At 38.3% G+C, this 18,308-nt stretch overlaps 3 protein-coding genes across 5 annotated transcripts; 2 read left to right on the top strand and 1 right to left on the bottom strand.

Moving 5' to 3' along the window:
* Positions 1-404: 404 nt before the first annotated feature.
* On the top strand, positions 405-4,369 carry LOC124179431 (6-phosphogluconate dehydrogenase, decarboxylating). 2 transcript variants are annotated; one of them, XM_046563779.1, is made up of 5 exons: positions 405-947; positions 1,453-1,676; positions 2,251-2,495; positions 2,688-3,313; positions 3,456-4,369. In XM_046563779.1, the coding sequence occupies exons 2-5, from the start codon at positions 1,487-1,489 to the stop codon at positions 3,796-3,798; spliced, it is 1,404 nt and encodes a 467-aa protein (XP_046419735.1). In that variant the 5' UTR covers positions 405-947; positions 1,453-1,486; the 3' UTR covers positions 3,799-4,369. The 2 variants fall into 2 exon arrangements, with proteins under 2 accessions (XP_046419735.1, XP_046419734.1); XM_046563778.1 differs by having other exon boundaries at positions 406-917.
* Positions 4,370-4,992: 623 nt separating this feature from the next.
* Positions 4,993-10,152, top strand: LOC124179430 (RNA-binding protein 45). Of its 2 annotated transcripts, none has more exons than XM_046563776.1 (6): positions 4,993-5,244; positions 6,181-6,295; positions 6,595-7,391; positions 7,712-7,965; positions 8,226-8,357; positions 10,013-10,152. In XM_046563776.1, exons 1-5 carry the CDS (start codon positions 5,046-5,048, stop codon positions 8,337-8,339), a joined length of 1,479 nt encoding a protein of 492 aa, XP_046419732.1. In that variant the 5' UTR covers positions 4,993-5,045; the 3' UTR covers positions 8,340-8,357; positions 10,013-10,152. The 2 variants fall into 2 exon arrangements, with proteins under 2 accessions (XP_046419732.1, XP_046419731.1); XM_046563775.1 differs by lacking the exon at positions 10,013-10,152 and adding an exon at positions 8,491-9,651 and having other exon boundaries at positions 4,995-5,244.
* A 1-nt stretch (position 10,153) lies between these two features.
* Positions 10,154-16,427, bottom strand: LOC124179429 (receptor-type tyrosine-protein phosphatase epsilon-like). The gene is made up of 14 exons (XM_046563774.1): positions 16,291-16,427; positions 15,811-16,081; positions 15,632-15,725; positions 15,036-15,112; positions 14,806-14,940; positions 14,564-14,704; positions 14,132-14,329; positions 13,821-14,017; positions 13,644-13,750; positions 13,318-13,529; positions 13,042-13,173; positions 12,746-12,900; positions 12,367-12,502; positions 10,154-11,126 (listed from the first exon to the last, which is right to left on the bottom strand). Exons 1-14 carry the CDS (start codon positions 16,380-16,382, stop codon positions 11,052-11,054), a joined length of 2,022 nt encoding a protein of 673 aa, XP_046419730.1. The 5' UTR covers positions 16,383-16,427; the 3' UTR covers positions 10,154-11,051.
* Between the last annotated feature and the right edge of the window lie 1,881 nt (positions 16,428-18,308).

Here is an 18,308-nt window from a genome sequence, read left to right as displayed (position 1 = left end):
GAAGAATCGGAACGCGAATTATGGTTGAATGGTGTGGGCAGCGCCTTGTGATAGACAATTCAAATGACGAGTCTGTTGCTGGATTGCCATCGCTCAGCACGCCAGGCGATGATTCAAATGTTGCCACCTTCTTTCATAGACTTTTGCTCAGCGATGAATCACCGTTAACAGGATAAAACGATCGTACAAATTGAAAGTCGAAAATAAAAGGTTCAACATTTGCGTGTTTATAAGTACGTTGGTGTATTAACACGAATGAAAAGCAAAGAAAAAGAAAGCACCACGATATCGACCCTGGCCGACACATGCTTGCAGATGTCACCGCATGTCGGTTGCACGACTTACATTGATGACATCGCAGACTTAATTGAACTGTCAAAATCCTAACCTACTGTTGCAAGCCTATAGTGTAGTACGAGTTAATATCTCTTCATCCAATTGTTGAAGTATTAAAGTAAAATCGAAGTGTTTTATCCACCAGAGTTAGGAAATTTCTGAAAATCGCACCCAGTGCGTGAGATCAACCAACAATCGATTCTCCCGACCCACTGACTCGTCAACTAATCGATGTCGGGCGTAATCGGGTGTAATTCTGGAGCGTGACTTTCAAATTTTACTTGGAAGTGATTTTTGATAGGAACTGATGGCGTAATCACTCTCAGAAATCGTGGCTCGATAGTTAACGGTGAGATAATTGAAAGTTAACGCTGACCTCGCTGGTTCGCCGATTGGCTCTTACGCGGTGGTCTGACTGAATTACTGACTCGGCTCTGGCCCGATCCGCTCATAAACCAAGACGTCCTTTGCCCGACGGACGCTCGTCGTATACGCCACTTGTTGCTAGTTACACACTTGCTTCGGCGGAGGTTTAACCTGTTTCGTGCTCTCTACAGAAAAATCACCATCATGACAGAGCCGTAAGTAACGATTAATACTTGCTACTGCAGGTAATTACTAGGAAACTCGGAGTGCACGATCATGCATTTAATAGTCGGCGGCAGTCGCGAACCGTATCGTTAATAATCGTCTTTCACATGTTTGACCTACTTTAATGCAACATTTTCCGTACATTTACCTCCCGCGCGAATCACAGTTCCTGTTCATGTTGCGCTACACCATTACGAAACGCCATGTTCTACTAGTAATCAAAGATAATCGCATATCCGAAATGTCGGTCATAGTCCAGCACTGTAATATCCGGGCTACCTCAAGGGCAGTCAATGACGAATGCAGTAATTTATCTGCCATGCAATGTTACTACTACTCACAATTAGAAATTTTCGTAGAACACAAAAATTGTTTATCACCATTTAATGAATAAATTTTACACTATCTTCTGATTGAATTTGTTTTGAAAGTTCTAATTTTCTTACATATCTTGTTGAATGCCGAATGCACCACAAATGTACAGTTTTTGTTCATGCTCACCTTGTCATTCTCATCTTTTTACAGTGTCGCTGATATTGCCCTTATCGGTCTTGCCGTTATGGGACAAAACCTGATCCTGAACATGAACGACCATGGGTTTGTCGTTTGCGCTTACAATCGTACGACAGATAAGGTGAAATCGTTCTTAGAAAATGAAGCCAAAGGCACCAAAGTAGTGGGTGCCTTTAGCTTGGAGGAAATGGTTTCCAAGCTAAAATTGCCACGTCGTATTATGTTGTTAGTCAAAGGTTCGTATCCTTTTGTAACAGATCTTAGTATCATGATGGAAAAATTATGAACATATAACCAGCTCTAATAAAGGCAGTAATCGTAGTTCTGAAAACATTAGTGCTGATGACATTCAAGCCTAAAAATCACTTGAATTCTAAGGATATCGTTAAAACGTTGTTTTTTGTCTACATATATGCACATGATGTCACAAAGTCACATTTACAATTCGTATCGAGCTTAAATTATGATAATGCTAATGTACTTAGTAATCTTAATGGCTAGAATGTTTTCAGTTACGTCATGATTGTTATGTAAGATTGCTTGAAACTCTCAAAAAATACCCATCGAGGTGAAACTTATACACCTTGAATTCGAATCATATGTGCGAAATTCTTCCGTCAGCAAGCAGAAAGCATCATTACTGTAACAATAAAGCACTAACCGGCTTTTAACATCACTAAATCTCGGTACCAATCAAACTCTATGAAATATTAAATTGTGAGAAAAAATATCTGCTGTAACTTCAAAGCCTTCAGCACATAACAGTTAATACAGCTAATACAACATATAACACTTGTATTCTATTTCCAGCTGGTCCAGCTGTCGATGGATTTATAGATAAACTGGTACCACTTTTGTCATTGGGAGACATCATTATTGACGGTGGTAATTCTGAATACCAAGATACTCAAAGGCGTACGGAGGAACTGGAGAAGAAGGGGATCCTCTTCGTTGGCAGTGGCGTTAGTGGAGGAGAGGATGGGGCCAGGTATGGGCCATCCCTCATGCCAGGTGGCAATCCCAAAGCATGGCCTCATATCAAGCCTATTTTCCAGGTAATTGCCAATCAAGGGCTAGGCGAATAGATATTGCTTTATTTATAGTTGGAAATTGCCTCAAAAAAATTTGTGTGTCTAGCGTCTTGACTCTTTGTCATAAAATTATTGCTGTCACTACTCAGAAAATCATGAATATAAACTACATTCGGGACAGTAATTCGAAATGTTAATACATTGCGAATATTTCAGTCGATCTGCGCCAAGAGTAACGGTGAGCCATGTTGTGATTGGGTCGGAGAGACAGGGGCTGGACACTTTGTGAAAATGGTTCACAACGGTATAGAGTACGGAGACATGCAACTGATCTGCGAAGCTTATCACATCATGAGAAACGGGCTTGGTCTGAACCCACAGGAAATGAGTGACGTTTTTGGCGAGTGGAACAAGGGGGTGCTTGATTCTTTCCTAATTGAAATTACCCGAGATATCTTGAAGTACAAGGATGGGAAGGGCTATCTTCTGGAAAGAATCAGAGACACAGCTGGGCAGAAAGGTACAGGAAAGTGGACGGCTATCGCTGCCTTGGATTACGGAATTCCTGTCACGCTAATTGGAGAATCAGTGTTTGCAAGGTGTCTCTCCTCGCTCCAAGGTGAGAGGATTGAAGCTAGCACCGTTTTGGAGGGTCCAAACGCTGTTTACCAAGGAGATAAAAAGCAATTCCTCGAACATCTTCGGAAAGCGCTGTATGCTTCGAAAATCATTTCGTATGCTCAAGGATTCATGCTGCTAAGAGAAGCTGCTAAAATTCACAACTGGAATTTGAATTATGGTGGAATTGCGCTCATGTGGAGAGGTGGATGTATCATCAGAAGGTGAGAGAATTCTTTAATTTATTGCCACCCTCTCTGTAGATGCCACGAATTCGCCCGATCCAATTTGAAAGAAAAATCATCATCCTAAACGAAGGTAAACGTACGAAAATGGTTATCAATGTATTATGCATTATGATTACAGCGCCTTTTTGGGAAACATCAAGCAAGCCTTCGACAAGAATTCAAAGCTGACCAATCTGTTGCTTGATGATTTCTTCGCGAAAGCAATGAAGGAGTGCCAGGCGAGTGCTAGAGTGACGGTGGCAACAGCTGTAACTCTTGGAATACCGACTCCTGCTCTGTCGACTGCCTTAGCATTTTACGATGGGTTTAGAACAGCGCGTCTTCCTGCAAACTTACTGCAGGCTCAGCGTGATTACTTTGGAGCCCACACTTATGAGTTACTTGGCGCAGAAGGAAAATTTGTTCATACTAACTGGACAGGCCACGGAGGCAATGTATCTGCGTCTACCTATGACGCGTAAATAACGAGTTATGTACAGCGCTGGTAGTTGTTCATACCAAAAGAGAAAGGGCTCTCCGTCATACAAGACAATTACCGGTTAGCTTTTATTCTCCCTGTCATTTTACGGATGCGGGTTTGTCACCAGTTACGATTGCTGAAATGAGGTGGTTTTATTTTTCTGCAATCGTTTTAGGATACAAATTTCTATTTTTTTTTTTCGTCGTAAATCAAATCAAGTGCACTTTGTATGAAATTTAGATTGTAACAGGTACATTTAGGGCAGTTGGAGTAATAAATAATCGGCATAGCAAATATTTATACGGTATCGTTTATTACTCTTAAGACTGTTGCAACATTCCGAATACATTACGAATTCATATTATAGTTGTTTCATAAGTTTGTACATTTCGCGATAGTCATTTAAATTATAATATTGTAACAAAATAGATTAATGTATGAAACATTTGTTTGCAATATAATTTTAGTACGAAGATCAGTTAAAGTCAATCAGATCAGCGTGTGGAAGCGAAGAAAGTGAAAATTTTTATCGAAACGTTGTTCAACTGAATAAAACTGTTTTATTCTTGCTACTTCTAAGCCCTGCAACATTTTTGCGTGTTCAGCCTATAAGCCCCGTTGCGCGCATACAGATGACACAATCATTTCGCCGAATAACGGTATAAGTCTAAATCCCGAAATTTTGTAATGAGAAAAGCAACAAGTTCATAAATTCGCTGAAAGAATAATTAACCTAGGTGTAATAAGGCTAATTTCAGCTGAAGAATCGAATCTCATTAAGTAGCTACGCAAGAGAAGTAATTAAATTTTACCACCTATTGTATATTCTATCGCTTTCATTACATTACATATAATAAATTATTCCATATCTGCGCATATTTCTGACCGGTACCAAAATTACACGCACCTGTAATCGATGGCACATGACGCGCACAACACTGTCACGAGCAAACCGGGTACCCGGCAGCTTTAACTGATTGTAAGTGATACCAATCTCCGGTTTACTGTTGTAAAAACTGTCGGCAGTTTGATGCGTGAATGGTATTGAAGGGATGAAATACGGAGCCGAAGTCGTAGACTCAGCGATGGTATATCACGTTTCATGTAACACATGTGTCACATAAATTGTACCGTTACGTGTTGCCTTTGATGTGTCGGCCCTGAAGTCGTTGAATTTTAGTTCTCGTTGGCAGCGTGGAAGGCAGGCAACAGCAGCCTCAGCCAGTATATTCACATTTCACTTGTAAAATGGCTGATCACAGAGACCGCGAGGCGTATTATTCTCAGTCGGATCCGCGTTCGAAGAACGACGACCCACCGAATTCAAGATTGTTTGTAATTTGCCATAAAAGTTTGGAGGAAGATGACCTCAGGAAGGCGTTCGAAAAGTTTGGAAAAATTGAAGATATTTGGGTTGTTAAGGATCGAAACACTGGGGAAAACAAGGGTAATTGGATAAATCAATAACTTTCACTAGCGTCTCATTTTCGGTTATTTACATATCATGTCATTTCACCAATTGCATATTTTCACCTATCAATATTTCCATCCCAACTGTTCTGCGTTTTGAATGCAATCGGAAACTTCTGTTCGAATGCCGCCGGCGTTTACCGATAACTATAGTACCTAGTGTGGCTAGCCTCTAAACTTTTCGACCAGTTTTAGAACTTCCGCTAATTAAATCTTACACAACGTGATTTCGGCACCAAACCTCCAAATTATGCATCCTATTTGCACATATGGCTCAGATCACGTGATATTATATCGTATCTTACTAGTTTTAGTTTATCCAAATTATCCAATACTGAACCTTTATGCATTGTATCATCTTTTTATGAGAAGCTTTTCACTGCATACGAATTTTTATCTCGCACAACCCTACTGTGCCCTGGAGATTTTATTGATAACGTAATTTTATTGTTACAAAGCAACTGATCCCCTCAAACAATGTCTTACGAAATTTAAACGTCTTCAAAACATCACCTGTAATTAATCAGATGCATATAATTTAAATGTAGAGATTGCATACAATGGTGTCATCCGTACATGAGTTTTCAATGTCGACTCTACTTTCTTAGAAATTGACCTTTTACCAGATGAGCATAATTATCTTCAATACTGTACTCCACCCACAAATTTAACAACTAAGTTTATCGATTTTCTCTCCTGGAAGTTGATCTATTTATGAGTCTTGCTTATATTTCATAGAGGTAATATCTTTGAATTAACATAGACTGGAAATCTAAAGATGAGAGAGAAAACAAATGAATCAATCAACTAAAAATTGTTTAAAAATCCGTTTGATCGACCTAAAAATAAATTTAAGGTATCAAGATGTTTTCCTTGCAATAATTTCATATTCTTATTGTGTTACTTTGTGCAGGGGTCACATATATTAAGTTTTCAAAGACATCGGAAGCTGCTTTTGCATTGGAAGAAATGAATGGAAAAATGTTGGGAAGCGTTGGTCGACCAATTAAAGTTATGATCGCATCTAAGTGAGTATAATAAAGCTATGCTACTTGAAAGTGATGTTAACTGACATGAAAATTTTGGATGAATTTTCATCAAAATTACGTGCAAAAGTTAAATATTGAACATTTGTAAGAATGCTGTAAGTTGAATCTGTACGAAGTGAATTTTAACATGTGAAAATTTTATTGTACTCTGAAAATATTGTTGTACAAGTCATCGTGAAGTGTACGAGATGAATAATGGGATAAATATTTCCTATCCAGCTGTAATAATATTTTGAATAAGATAAAGTGAAATAAAGTTTTGCATAATATATTTTCAGTCGAGACCAAGGATCTGTCAGAGAAACAAACGAGGAGGAGAGGTGGGTACGTTTGTTTTGTGTGCTACCAAAGTCAATGACTGATGGAGAACTGCAGCAGGAATTTTCTAAATTTGGTCCTATTGATTACGTAACGGTAGTCAAGGACAGGATTACAAATGAATCGAAAGGTTTCGGCTATGTCAAATTCAGAAAGGTATCAAGTGCAGCTAAAGCATTCGAAGAGTGTGACAGAAAGTACAAAGCTGTCTTTGCTGAGCCAAAGAAGCCCAAACCGGATCATAGCGATTTAAAATATAACAATGGTATCTCTACAAATTATGATAGCCATGGAGGAGGATACGGCACTAGTAATTTTGGCAAAAGTAGCATCAGCCTGGAGATTGCAACTAATTATCCGAATGCAGATGGTTATACTCGATTACAGGTCATAGCACATCCGGCCTTGAATCAAGACCAGCTTTGGAGACTTTTTGACATTGTTCCTGGCTTAGATTACTGTCATTTGAAAATGGACATGAGATATCGAATGCCGCGAGGGCAAGCGACGGTGGTTTACTCAAATTCCAGTGCTGCTGCTTACGCTAGGGAAAAGTTTCACGGTTTCGAATATCCTCCCGGTCACAGAATGATTGTAAAACCTGATGTGACTGGCGGAAGTCCTCAGAGAAGTACAGCTAAACCTGGCACCTCCAATTCATCTGGTATAGCTGGCACAAGAACAGATTTAGCTCACTTGGCTGAAACTATTGCCCAAGCTACATCATTGATTCAAGCTGCTGGTCTTACGGCACCAAGTAAGTATGAATCCCAGAATATCAAACTAATTTCACATTCAAAATACTTGATATCAGAAACTAACAGTAACTTTGTAAAATTGCTCCTTTTTCATTAGCATTTATGTGATTATTATTGGTTCAAATTTTGAAAATTAGTGTCTAGCAAAAAATACGCCACATTTTGAATGGGCCTAAGTTTCATTGAGAATGAGCATGTGATGTGAGATCAAAGTCGACAGTCTGTAGACGTTTTACCTTACATTTTCTATATTAAGATTAGTTTAAGTTGCCAAGTGTCAAAGCATTGTTTTTAATACGAATTTTATCGCACGAAACAGGTGTTGGTCCGTTGGTTACAGGTTTGGAACATACAGTGAATATAAAACTTCCACCCGTTGAGCCAATGGCTAGTATTGATGCAGAAATTGCTAAGAGATGTTTTATTGTGTGTGGACCACCTGTGCCTCCAATTTATGCTATGAAAGATGCTTTTTGTAGATTTGGGAACTTGATAGATGTGTATATGCTTCCTGGAAAAAATTGCGGATACGCAAAATATGCGTCTGCCGAAAGCGCGGACAAAGCTATTAAGGTCAGTTCATTAATTTTCTAATTACGATAACGGTATTCTAATATTGTGTGTTGATAATTCCGAGACTTGCGGTTAAATCATTTTTCGAGCACCAATGATGTCGACCTGTACGCGTAAATTTTTCTGTACCAATTCGTTATGCCCTTAAGTGCTTTGCATTTGCTCTACAGTGTTGCCTTTCTTTTCGTTGTAGAGAAATCTACCGCTTAATTTTTCGAACGGGAAATTTTCTACGAAGGTAGTTTAATGTTTAATTGTAGACACTGCACGGACAAGAGATTTGTGGATCACGTTTGAAGGTGTTAGAAGCTGAGGAGAGGAACGTGGGCGATGATCGTCGAAAGCGTCTCCGAATGGACGAGGATGAAAATTGAGGATGCTCTACGCAACACGTAAGTAACAAATTGCACCGAGACCGAAGCAACGCACGTTTGCGAATTTCTTTTTGTACCCTCGTAAATGTTGTCGGACGTTGTTATATCTTGGCAGCGAAAAAAAATGTAATGTTTCTATTTGTCTCCACAGACTGACTGGTATACACAAGCTGGACGCACGCCACAAATGAGACGAATTTTAAGACACACTGACCACGTCGGGCCTGCAGCCAAGGAAACTACTTCAACCTACTTTTATACAATCGCTTACGTTGGAAAACTCAAACGTTACTGAAAACTAACGTTACTCTACTTATCCATACTTATTGCTACACTTTGCTCAGTTTATTCGATACCATAGCTCCGAGTAGGCCTGTGCAAGCAGTGATGTATATTTATTTACACACACACACACATATATATATATATTTTTGTTTTATAGAATAGATCAAAGTTGATTTCACTGAATTGACATAGACAAACGGCATAATATTAATTTATAGTGACACCAGAAGGGGGGGGGGGGGGGGTAGTACATGAGTGTGTATGTGCAAATGTATGTGTGTGTTTTTATTCATCGTTGTATTTAATATTTTACATCTACTTAACAGAAACAATCTGCAAAAGATTTGAAAAAAATTTCAGTCTTACAATCTTTTCTTTTCATCCAAATCCGTCTCTCAATATGTTATGTATACCCGTGTACTCTTATTCAGGACCAATTTTATCCGTTTAATATTAACGTTGAAAATCGTCTTACTTTACTACAAATTATTACGAAGTACGGTACGTACATTGGCCAAACGTTGATGCAATACTTGATACGCACACAGTGTATCGTATATTGAAATTGGTCCAGCAATCAAGTTAATCGCGCCAGCGAGAATTTTCCTTTTTCCAAATTTCAAGAGTTGAAGGGATAATATATTGGTTATAAAATGCATCGCGGTAAATGTTTTATATTTAATTATGACGTGTTATTTCATTGGAATTTGACCAATACCACGTACGTACATGGTTGATAACAAGCATTTTCATGCTGAAATCAGAAATGTTAACTGACGGGCAGAAATACGATTAATAAGCGTGTCGTACAGAGTATTTCATATTTAATTATTTTTAATATACAAAATACTGATTGAAAATTGAATTCTTATTACAAATTTATAAAATTCATTATACATAGTCGTATGTATACATACATACCTAACTAGAGTATTAAAAAAAAAAACATAAAATAAAATACACCAAAGCAATTGCCAATCGGATGGCAGACAGGCCACAATAAACCTTTTGTCAGATTGAATAGTAATGTGATTTCAGGAAATGACTTTGCGCATTTTTACTCTTAATTGCATTAGATGCAATTAACTCGAGACTAATGAAATGCTTGCCGTACATTGATAACATTGAAAATCTAGTTAAGCTTGTAATCGCAACGTTGAGCGCGGTTGAATTTTCTATATACGATCATATGCTACATACGATAGATACATTTTACAAATTACATGACTGTAACTGACTTGTTCATAAGATATCAAATACAGATTCTCTATAAAAACTTTCCCAATGACCTTACTCACTTATTTATGCAGAAAATTGATTTCCCACTGACGTGACTGTTGATCAAATGTCCCTTAATAAATGTTCATAAATATGTTTTTTATTTGCAGGAAATCCAAGCTAAACCTGTACCTGAAGACTGTGATAAATTTGAAAAATCAATGTATATACATTTTTTTTTAGTACGAGTATACGCATTATTGAAATGAAAATGACCTTTTATGAAAATAAAGTATATATTTATACGTGATATATCGCGTTCTGAATGTCTTTACAACCCAGAGATACTTGTATCATAATCTCCCTCGCTAAAATATTACCTGTTACCTTGAACTACTCGTCGAATAATTTTTGAATTTCAGATTCACCACACACTGAAAAAAATCAGTTATATCAACTAAATCGTCGATAACCGGCGGCTGAATAAATATTTAAACACTGCAATTAAACATTAGTTGTCACTTATACGTCAACTAGTGTTGAGTTGTAGCGATTAATTTTCTATTCGGCTGTCTATGTTCGTCCATTTTATTAATTCAACTGATTTTTTTCTTCGCGAAAAAAGAAAACTAGCAAGAAAATTTATCAAAAAAAAAAAACTGATTCCCGCGAATTTGTTGGTCACAGTGTTTGCATTGTTTGAATTGCGATATTTTTTACTTGCAAGATGAACGTAGATTTTTTTTAAAGATAATTCCAATCTTTCGACGGTTGCGACAAAATTTGGACTACGTAGAAGTGCGTCTGGGGTGTAGGGATTTTCGCTTTGTTCTTGATAGAAAAACGAGGCATTATATTTTATAGAAGAAATACTTATAATATAACATGATCATATAATACGTAAAAGAAATGAACTCAAGATTTTGATGTGGTCTTGATATCTCTCAGCGACAGCAAAAATATGTCGTGATTAAGCATATGGTACCGTATGAACTTGCATTATTCTGAGACGGTCAGTCATTATAAATACTGAAACAAAATTAAGTATATTCGGTCTTTTTTTCGGTTGAGTATTCGATACGCCACAGTCTAATATGTTTCATCTAAAATTTTGCTGTTGAAATAATTGTGATGTATAATGATGTATGTTTATTGATGTAGTATTTACTGACAGTATTATTATACTGTAGTTGATTGTAACTTGACAAATCAATCAAAGTTGGCGTACGTCTCGAAGGACTTGATGTACTCCGCTGCGGCGTCGTATAAGTATTCGAATTGTTCCTGTGATAAAATAAAATATGCTCTGCGTCATTAAGCTGGCATTAGTGATTTTTACTTTTCATCACCTTTGGTGATATCAGAAAAGTACTGATTTCGGTCGAAAATCGCTTTTTCTGATCTTCACGAGTCTTTACGTTTTTGAAATTCTACTATCCGAAAAACAGGTTTTTAGAAAGATTTCGTCTGGATGTCGTTCTGTCCATCTGACCGACAAGCTCCTGCGATTATCTCGAAAGCGGTTTGATGAAAAAATTTGAAACTTACAGGATTTAACAATCAAGTGATGGGCATCAAGAATTGCCATGTCCCGTTTAATTTGAATTTCCGGTTCTTCCGGAAATTAATCGATTTTCAATGTTTTACCGATAAATCTATAGGGCATTCCATACGAAACCGACCAATCCGTGGCCCCGACCATTTTTGATTTCGTTGAAAATCTATTTTTTTATACCTACTGAAAGAAGTCTTTCGAATTTTTTAAAGATTTTTGTCTGAACCCGTTCAATCAGAATAAAATTTTCAAAATTCTGCACTATTTTTTTTAAATAGGTACTCGTAGCTTTTTCAAAAACAGATAGAACAAAATGCTAGGTCTTTTTATTCATTTTGGGATGTAGTTCATGAAGAAAATATGAAAAAACATCGAAATACATTTTCAGTTTTTCAGTTTTAAACCCAAAATGTTTTTTTCAAATCATGTATTATTTTAATTTTTTTTGTAAAATACACCACTCTTCAAGAGACATTTTTACAAGTATTGAAAAATTCGTAGCTTGTGATAATCATAACTTGTATTTTTTTTCTATTTTTTACCGCGTGTGAACTAAGAAATCGTGTTTCCTCTTCGAATTAATAACGCAAGTAGAGTGATTTGACTCGAGTTATTTTATCGATTTTCCATTCAAAAATTTTTCAGTTAGCTGCCAAGTTCTATCGGTTTCAGATTTTTCACTCGGCCGTTTTCGAGGTCACCGAAGAAATTTGTCGGACAGACCAACAGAGTTTCCTTTACATGGTGATGAAAAGTATCGTGAAAAAACTGTTTTTCCGGTTTGTTGTTATTGTACCACTGAATCGGCGAAATACTAGTCACGCGAATTTACTGCATTGACCGATTTCCTCCGAGTACGAGTTTCGGCGACAGCATTGAAACAAATCGGCAAACCAATTTGTTTTCTTGTGGGGGGGGGTAATTTTGATGAGAATTTTTGTATACGGGTCCGTTGAGAATTGACTTTACCTGAGACTGCACAAAACACGGTCTTGCCCGACGAACAGCTCGAACGGCTAAAATGATGTCACATTCTCGTTCGACGGACATTCTTTCCAAGACAAAACTCAACGCCAAGTAGAGACCACAGCCGGTAACGCCATCGCTGAAAACCACGACAATTCCGGTGAAGAAAAAGGTGAGAATACTTAAGGAAATAAGTAGCTATTCTTGTTATTTTTTATCAGCATACCGGCTTCCGGTGAAACAGAAAATGTCTGTATTAACTCTGACAATTACGTATATATTTGTCACGCAGGATACGAACGGAAAAACCGCGCTATAAGATATCCAATAGATAAGAGGGTACATTTAATTCTTATAAATAAATGAATCAGTTGTCACTTACTGACAAAGAACCAGCGTTGGCCCTTGTTCTCGATGAATATCCTCCGATATTATCCAGAAGCTAACCAGATCTTCTGGCGGTGGCGGTTTTCCACCACGTCCTAAACCCCATTCCGTGCATGTCAACACTGTAACTTGACGAAACTCTGACGAACTCTTTGTGAAACAGAAAATGCAGATAATGTTCAGTGAAATTTTTTCAACCGAGTTTACTAACAATAGTCCTCTACCGAAAGGCGTATCGACAAATGACCGATTACTTCGAATAATATCCTTTATAAAAGTTGTAAAACGCACCCCTGACTCGTCGGTGAGTAGAACCTCGTTGATGTGAAAAGATTTCGTTGGGTCTGAGCTTGTTTTCACTGCCACATTCAAGGAGGGTACAGGATTGAACGACTCTTTGTTCATCATGACGTCACAGCATGTCTGCAAAAATAGATTAGTGGGAAATTAAACGTTTACGGCTACACGTATTTTGATAAAAATAAATGCAACGGTTGATCCATGGATCCTTGATTAGGTACACGCGAGGCTTGTCCGTGGTTCGGAATTTTTTGATCTAATACTCACGGGATCGTCGGGGTCAGGTTTTTGCAAAATGATAACCAGCTCCACCTTCTGCTCAGCAATTAGTCTCCAGAGGTTTGAAATCGTCGAAGCCATGGGTAATTGGGAGGCGAGGAATTGCTTCTTGAATTTAAATCCATCGACCGTGACCGCGCTGATGTAATCATCGTAGTTGTGCGCTCGATTACGTGATAGGTAGACCAGATTGGAACAGTCTGTATTCGAAATGAAAATATACGTACGTTAAATCGTTGATACCATCGTACACGTAACGGTATATAGTTTAGAAGTTATTGACATGGCCCAAGTTGTTGTACTTGTTGTCTGACCTGGTGCAAGTTCCGGGTATCTGTTTTTCACGAGGTGTTCTGGAAGTGGTGGCAAGGATCTCATCCACGGACACAGCGTCTCATCTTGCCAAACGGTGTTACTAAGCCTAAAATGCGATATAAACATAAAAAGGCGCGTGTTCGGACAACGGTTACTTTTGTAATTGGGACGCGAACCTTTCTATGTGCTGCGGTAATTTTTCCTTTATACTCTCTATAGCCAGGGGCAAATCATTGTTGCATGGTATCTCCGTAGGTTGTGCGGCCAAGTATTCGGCCATGACAATGTGAGCAAACACGTATTGCATTTCAGTGTCTACCATGTTCAAGCGACAGTCACGAAGTTTTTTAAATTGCGCAAGTACGTCGACGATCTGGAAAAATAAATTCCGTTGTAATTGTTGGCGTTACAGCTCATTATTCTTAAAGCCCATGAAAGCTCTTCGGTATAAATGCCAACCTACAACCAATGACATATAAGTACTGACCCCAGTTTGAGCGGCCTGTCGCAGGCAGATGTCGCACAGTATAAGTGTACCTGTTCGTCCGACACCTGCACTGCAGTGAACAATTATGGGTCCTCTTCCGACGGGCGTTCTGAGCACCTTCTTCAAGTATGCAATCACGGAATGCACGTACAGAGGCACCTTGTGATCCGGCCATCCCGTATAATGCAGATGCTCGATCTGTGGAGCGTTAAGATCACTTGCTTAAAGCTGCGGAAACGCAAAGGTTGAAAGATCTGAACGATCCCGAACAGCCCAAGACTGAAAGTCGTCAAAAAGACATCTAAAGGATGTCTTATGCGCCATTTTCTTACGTCCAGAAGATGTCCTCGGGGTCTTATAGACGTCAGAAAATGGCGGGTAAGACATCCTTTAAGACATCCTTTTTCTACCGTCTGGGATTTTCTATCCTACTTTTCGCTTTTCCCCTTGTTGACTGATACAAAAGGTTCTGAAAGTGTAGTCAGCAAATACTTTCTGACTCTCTATGAATACAGTGATGACACCGTAAGTTTCGCGGCTTCCAAATTCTGGCCAATACTGCGTGCATTTAATCTGAGAAAAAGAAACAAGTTCATGGGGATTAGGTTCTTTGCCTCGGTTCCAATAACCGATGTTCTATTTACTGTCGTATATTCACTATTTCTCTTTCTCACCTTCTCACTCTCGACTATATTCGCCAGCATGCAAATCACGGAGGATTCCTCTTGCCAAACCATTCGCCAGAAATCCTCGATGGTCTCTGGCTTGGGACCTTGAGCCGCGATATAATACTTTTCTTTGTCGAGGCCCTGCGACGAGATGTAAGAGATATCTAATCAGTTTTTCTTTCAATCAAGCTTTCTTTATTATTTGGTATTTAAACATTCTCATTCCACATTCTCACCTCTACGTAATTCGCGTTGATGTAGTCGGAGCAAGGAATGCCCGGATTTTTTTTCAGGATCACTCTTGTATCGTCATCTGTTATTGTTCGTGAAGAATATTTGCATTATATAATGATGGTGTGAAAATGAACGAATACCCAATTAGCACATGGCCGACTCACACTTGACTTATTGTTGGCAGAAAATCAAGTCCACCAATCGGAGACTGATAAAGAGAGTGTAATTGCAGCCAATAGCTGACTACATGACAACCACACGTTCTCGAATGTCTGCGAGATTAGCTATTGACCGTCAATAGTGTACAAGGGGATTGTAAATTGACTTGTCGTCAATCATTAATTAGCCAAACGATAGTCAACATTTTGACACGTGTGCCGTCTGGGCGGTAACCCACTTTACATGAGGATATCAATAATGAAAATAAATTGTACACACGAGTTAATTTAACCGGACCCATGGGGCTGATCGTGAAGGTAAATTTTTAATTTTCATACAGATAAGACGCGAATGCCTCAAAGATAATCACAATATCATGTGTATCCTATGTATTTGTGTGAAACGTCATGCAATTTTCGACGTTAAGAACAATACGTACATGGTATGATGTTCGCATATCTATTTTTGATTTTGTTTTCTAGCAGCGATCCATACTTGTGTCGCCTCTTATCACTCAGACCTCTTGGAAACATCTAAAGGGCAAAAAGAAAAGTGATCGGACTAAAAATTTACGACGAAGTTTCACAAGTGGTATTGCACAATTTTAAGCACCGTTACCATGAATTGTGATTTCAATTGACCGGTAATGATGGATTCCTTAACGTAATTTTCGAAATTTTGAACAGAGATTGGGTTTGAGTAACAATTGTCTCCGCAAAGCTCTGGGCTATTGCCCATTGGAAACAGATCTGTGACAGGTGATATGTGTAGAGATAATGGCCCTGATCGAAAAGGGCAAGTAGTGGCGGGCTTTACGTAATCCATGATACGCCGCCAATAAGAAATGATATCCTCTCGTTGTATTTGCCTCAGAATCTTTAGCAATTTCCTGAAATGTTAAGTGATCAACTTGAGCAGTGACAAGATTATTCGAGAAAAATTCTTCAATGGTTAATATTGGAAAGTGGTTAATAAGATATTAACGTTTGACTAGTTTCAGGATGGCTAGTTATGCCTCTGCCATTATAGACTATGAAGAATGATTGAATCCAGGAAAAGCGTTGATACAGAATGTGGTCAAAATCGTGCAATGCTTACCGGCGCCAAATGAAGAGTAACAGGAAGGAGGTTAATAAAATCAAGAAAATACAAAGCCAGATCCAACTTTGTTGTTCGTTTGACACACACATATGCGCTGATATGTGTGATGGGGTGGTCGAATCGCCAGATGGTTGCATCTTAATTTCTTATCGTTCGGGATCTTCTCAATCGAGTATTTCTGAGTCACGTTTTTCGGATCCTAAAACGTATCAGGAAAAACAGCAGGATTGGCAGATAAAAAATACGGCACCCTGGAGGAAGAATTGATCTGTTTTCGTACTCACTTCGAATATGATTTGTTGGTGCTGGCGGAGAATTCTGAAATCATTTAACTTTAAGATCAGTGTTAAGAATTTCGAGGGCTTACCAAGCTTTCGCTGTGGTATAACAAACATGCTGTTGCGATGCATTATACTGTTCATACTAGGATGGGCTGCTTATCTTTTTAAAGCCAGGCAGAATCGTTCACCATCAAAGTCGTAAACGTATGTGTTCCAATCTAACATTAGGCTTACTTGTTGAATCGTCGAGGACTTGATTCCAAACTAACGTGGAACGATCATCTTCCGATACACAAGTATGTTGTATACCTTCCAGGTCATGGGCTTGCACAGATTCACGAAAAACGAAAATCTCCCCGCGACTCTGCACCGTTAGTGACGTGAGGTAAACTGCGATCACAAACGTAAGCCTCCAGAAAAATAGCATTTTAGAAACTGATTACATTCTTTTCGCAACGGACGTTTTTCTCGGTCGTACGAGTAACGTGAAACCAATTTTTTCCGTTCTACATTATCTCTTTTCATTGAAGTTTGTACGTATTCAACGTTATCGTCTTACACAATAACTTCAATCTTGCACAAGAATTCTAGTTCGTCCGTTAAATTTTATACTTTTTTACTCGTTCGAAGAATACCGATGACATTATACCGTCACGCAATGCAATCGATGCGGAATACGGAATGTCATGTACTGGGCTTTCGACCAAGACTGAGAATTCCACTTATTATCAGCCGTCGGGAAGTGAATAATTTTTTCGAACGAAACCGCAAAAACCGTAAGTCCACAGGATGTTCCGTCCTGCTTCTCCGTTCGCGACGTTCGATTTATCATTCTACGGAGGGAATCAAGTCTTTCCATGGACGCAAATCTTTTAGTTACTCAAATTTATTGTCGGACATCCAATCGGCGGATGGGATTTTGGCAGTAACCTGAACTCTGGGATTTAAAAAACCATACGAGGACTCTTGATTTCGGCCGTACTGTCTGAATTTCTTATTATATTTTTTAGTCCATTTTTAGCAGATGGCCAAAACCGAATATTTTTACGTTCGAGTTGTGAAAAACATATGACACTCACAAGGAAGGTCACCTTACTGTACCCCCACAACCTGGGTCAAAAAAATTATATTTTGTAGTTCACACCAAAGTATAAACCCTCACAAAAAATTAGCGGCCCACTCGCATATTAAGGGGTGAAATTAATTCTCAAAAATCGGTAGTTTTTTCGTTTTTCGCTGATATCTTCGAAACAAAAATAGATACGGCAAAAGTTTAAAAAGTAAAGTTGTTCATTTTTTAGTGCTCTGCAATAATATATTGCCGAAAATTGGAAACAATTTTTTTATTTTTCTTTTATTTAAAAGTGTTTGTTAATACATTTTTCGTCATTTGATCACTGAAAAAGTTCTTATTTCACCTGAAAATTAAATACGGTTGACAAATCCGTCAAACGGAATATGTTTATATTTATATATAGGTTTAGTAAATCCACATATGCTGTTCCACCCTTATCGTAAAATACTCATAAATCTTATACATCTAGTTTAGTTTTGTGCATCCGTTTTAGTACAAGCGAATAAGTATCACATGATTTTTTTTCATTTTATATAAAATTTTATTTTATTGTGTGGGTACAGTAAAGTGACCTTCCTTGTCAGATATTAATAGAAGGTTGATTCGGTCCGTAAGAAAACCGCAAAACCCTCAATTTTCCGGGACGCTTATACGATCAG

This window comes from Neodiprion fabricii, chromosome 4, assembly GCF_021155785.1.
Source record: "Neodiprion fabricii isolate iyNeoFabr1 chromosome 4, iyNeoFabr1.1, whole genome shotgun sequence".
NCBI classification, from domain to species: domain Eukaryota; kingdom Metazoa; phylum Arthropoda; class Insecta; order Hymenoptera; family Diprionidae; genus Neodiprion; species Neodiprion fabricii.
This window is presented reverse-complemented; position numbering and strand designations above follow the sequence as displayed.

Excerpts from the sequence above, each read along its gene's own strand:
- LOC124179431 (XM_046563778.1), top strand. Across the intron at positions 1,677-2,250 it reads TATTATGTTGTTAGTCAAAG|CTGGTCCAGCTGTCGATGGA; the intron begins GTTCGTATCCTT and ends TTCTATTTCCAG. Across the intron at positions 3,314-3,455 it reads GGTGGATGTATCATCAGAAG|CGCCTTTTTGGGAAACATCA; the intron begins GTGAGAGAATTC and ends TTATGATTACAG.
- LOC124179429 (XM_046563774.1), bottom strand. The coding sequence starts at position 16,382 with ATGTGTGTGTCAAACGAACAACAAAGTTGGATCTGGCTTTGTATTTTC. Across the intron at positions 13,751-13,820 it reads TTACCGCAGCACATAGAAAG|GCTTAGTAACACCGTTTGGC; the intron begins GTTCGCGTCCCA and ends ATCGCATTTTAG. Across the intron at positions 13,530-13,643 it reads ATACCCGGAACTTGCACCAG|ACTGTTCCAATCTGGTCTAC; the intron begins GTCAGACAACAA and ends TTTCGAATACAG.
- LOC124179430 (XM_046563776.1), top strand. The coding sequence starts at position 5,046 with ATGGCTGATCACAGAGACCGCGAGGCGTATTATTCTCAGTCGGATCCG. Across the intron at positions 5,245-6,180 it reads AAACACTGGGGAAAACAAGG|GGGTCACATATATTAAGTTT; the intron begins GTAATTGGATAA and ends TACTTTGTGCAG. Across the intron at positions 7,966-8,225 it reads GCGCGGACAAAGCTATTAAG|ACACTGCACGGACAAGAGAT; the intron begins GTCAGTTCATTA and ends GTTTAATTGTAG.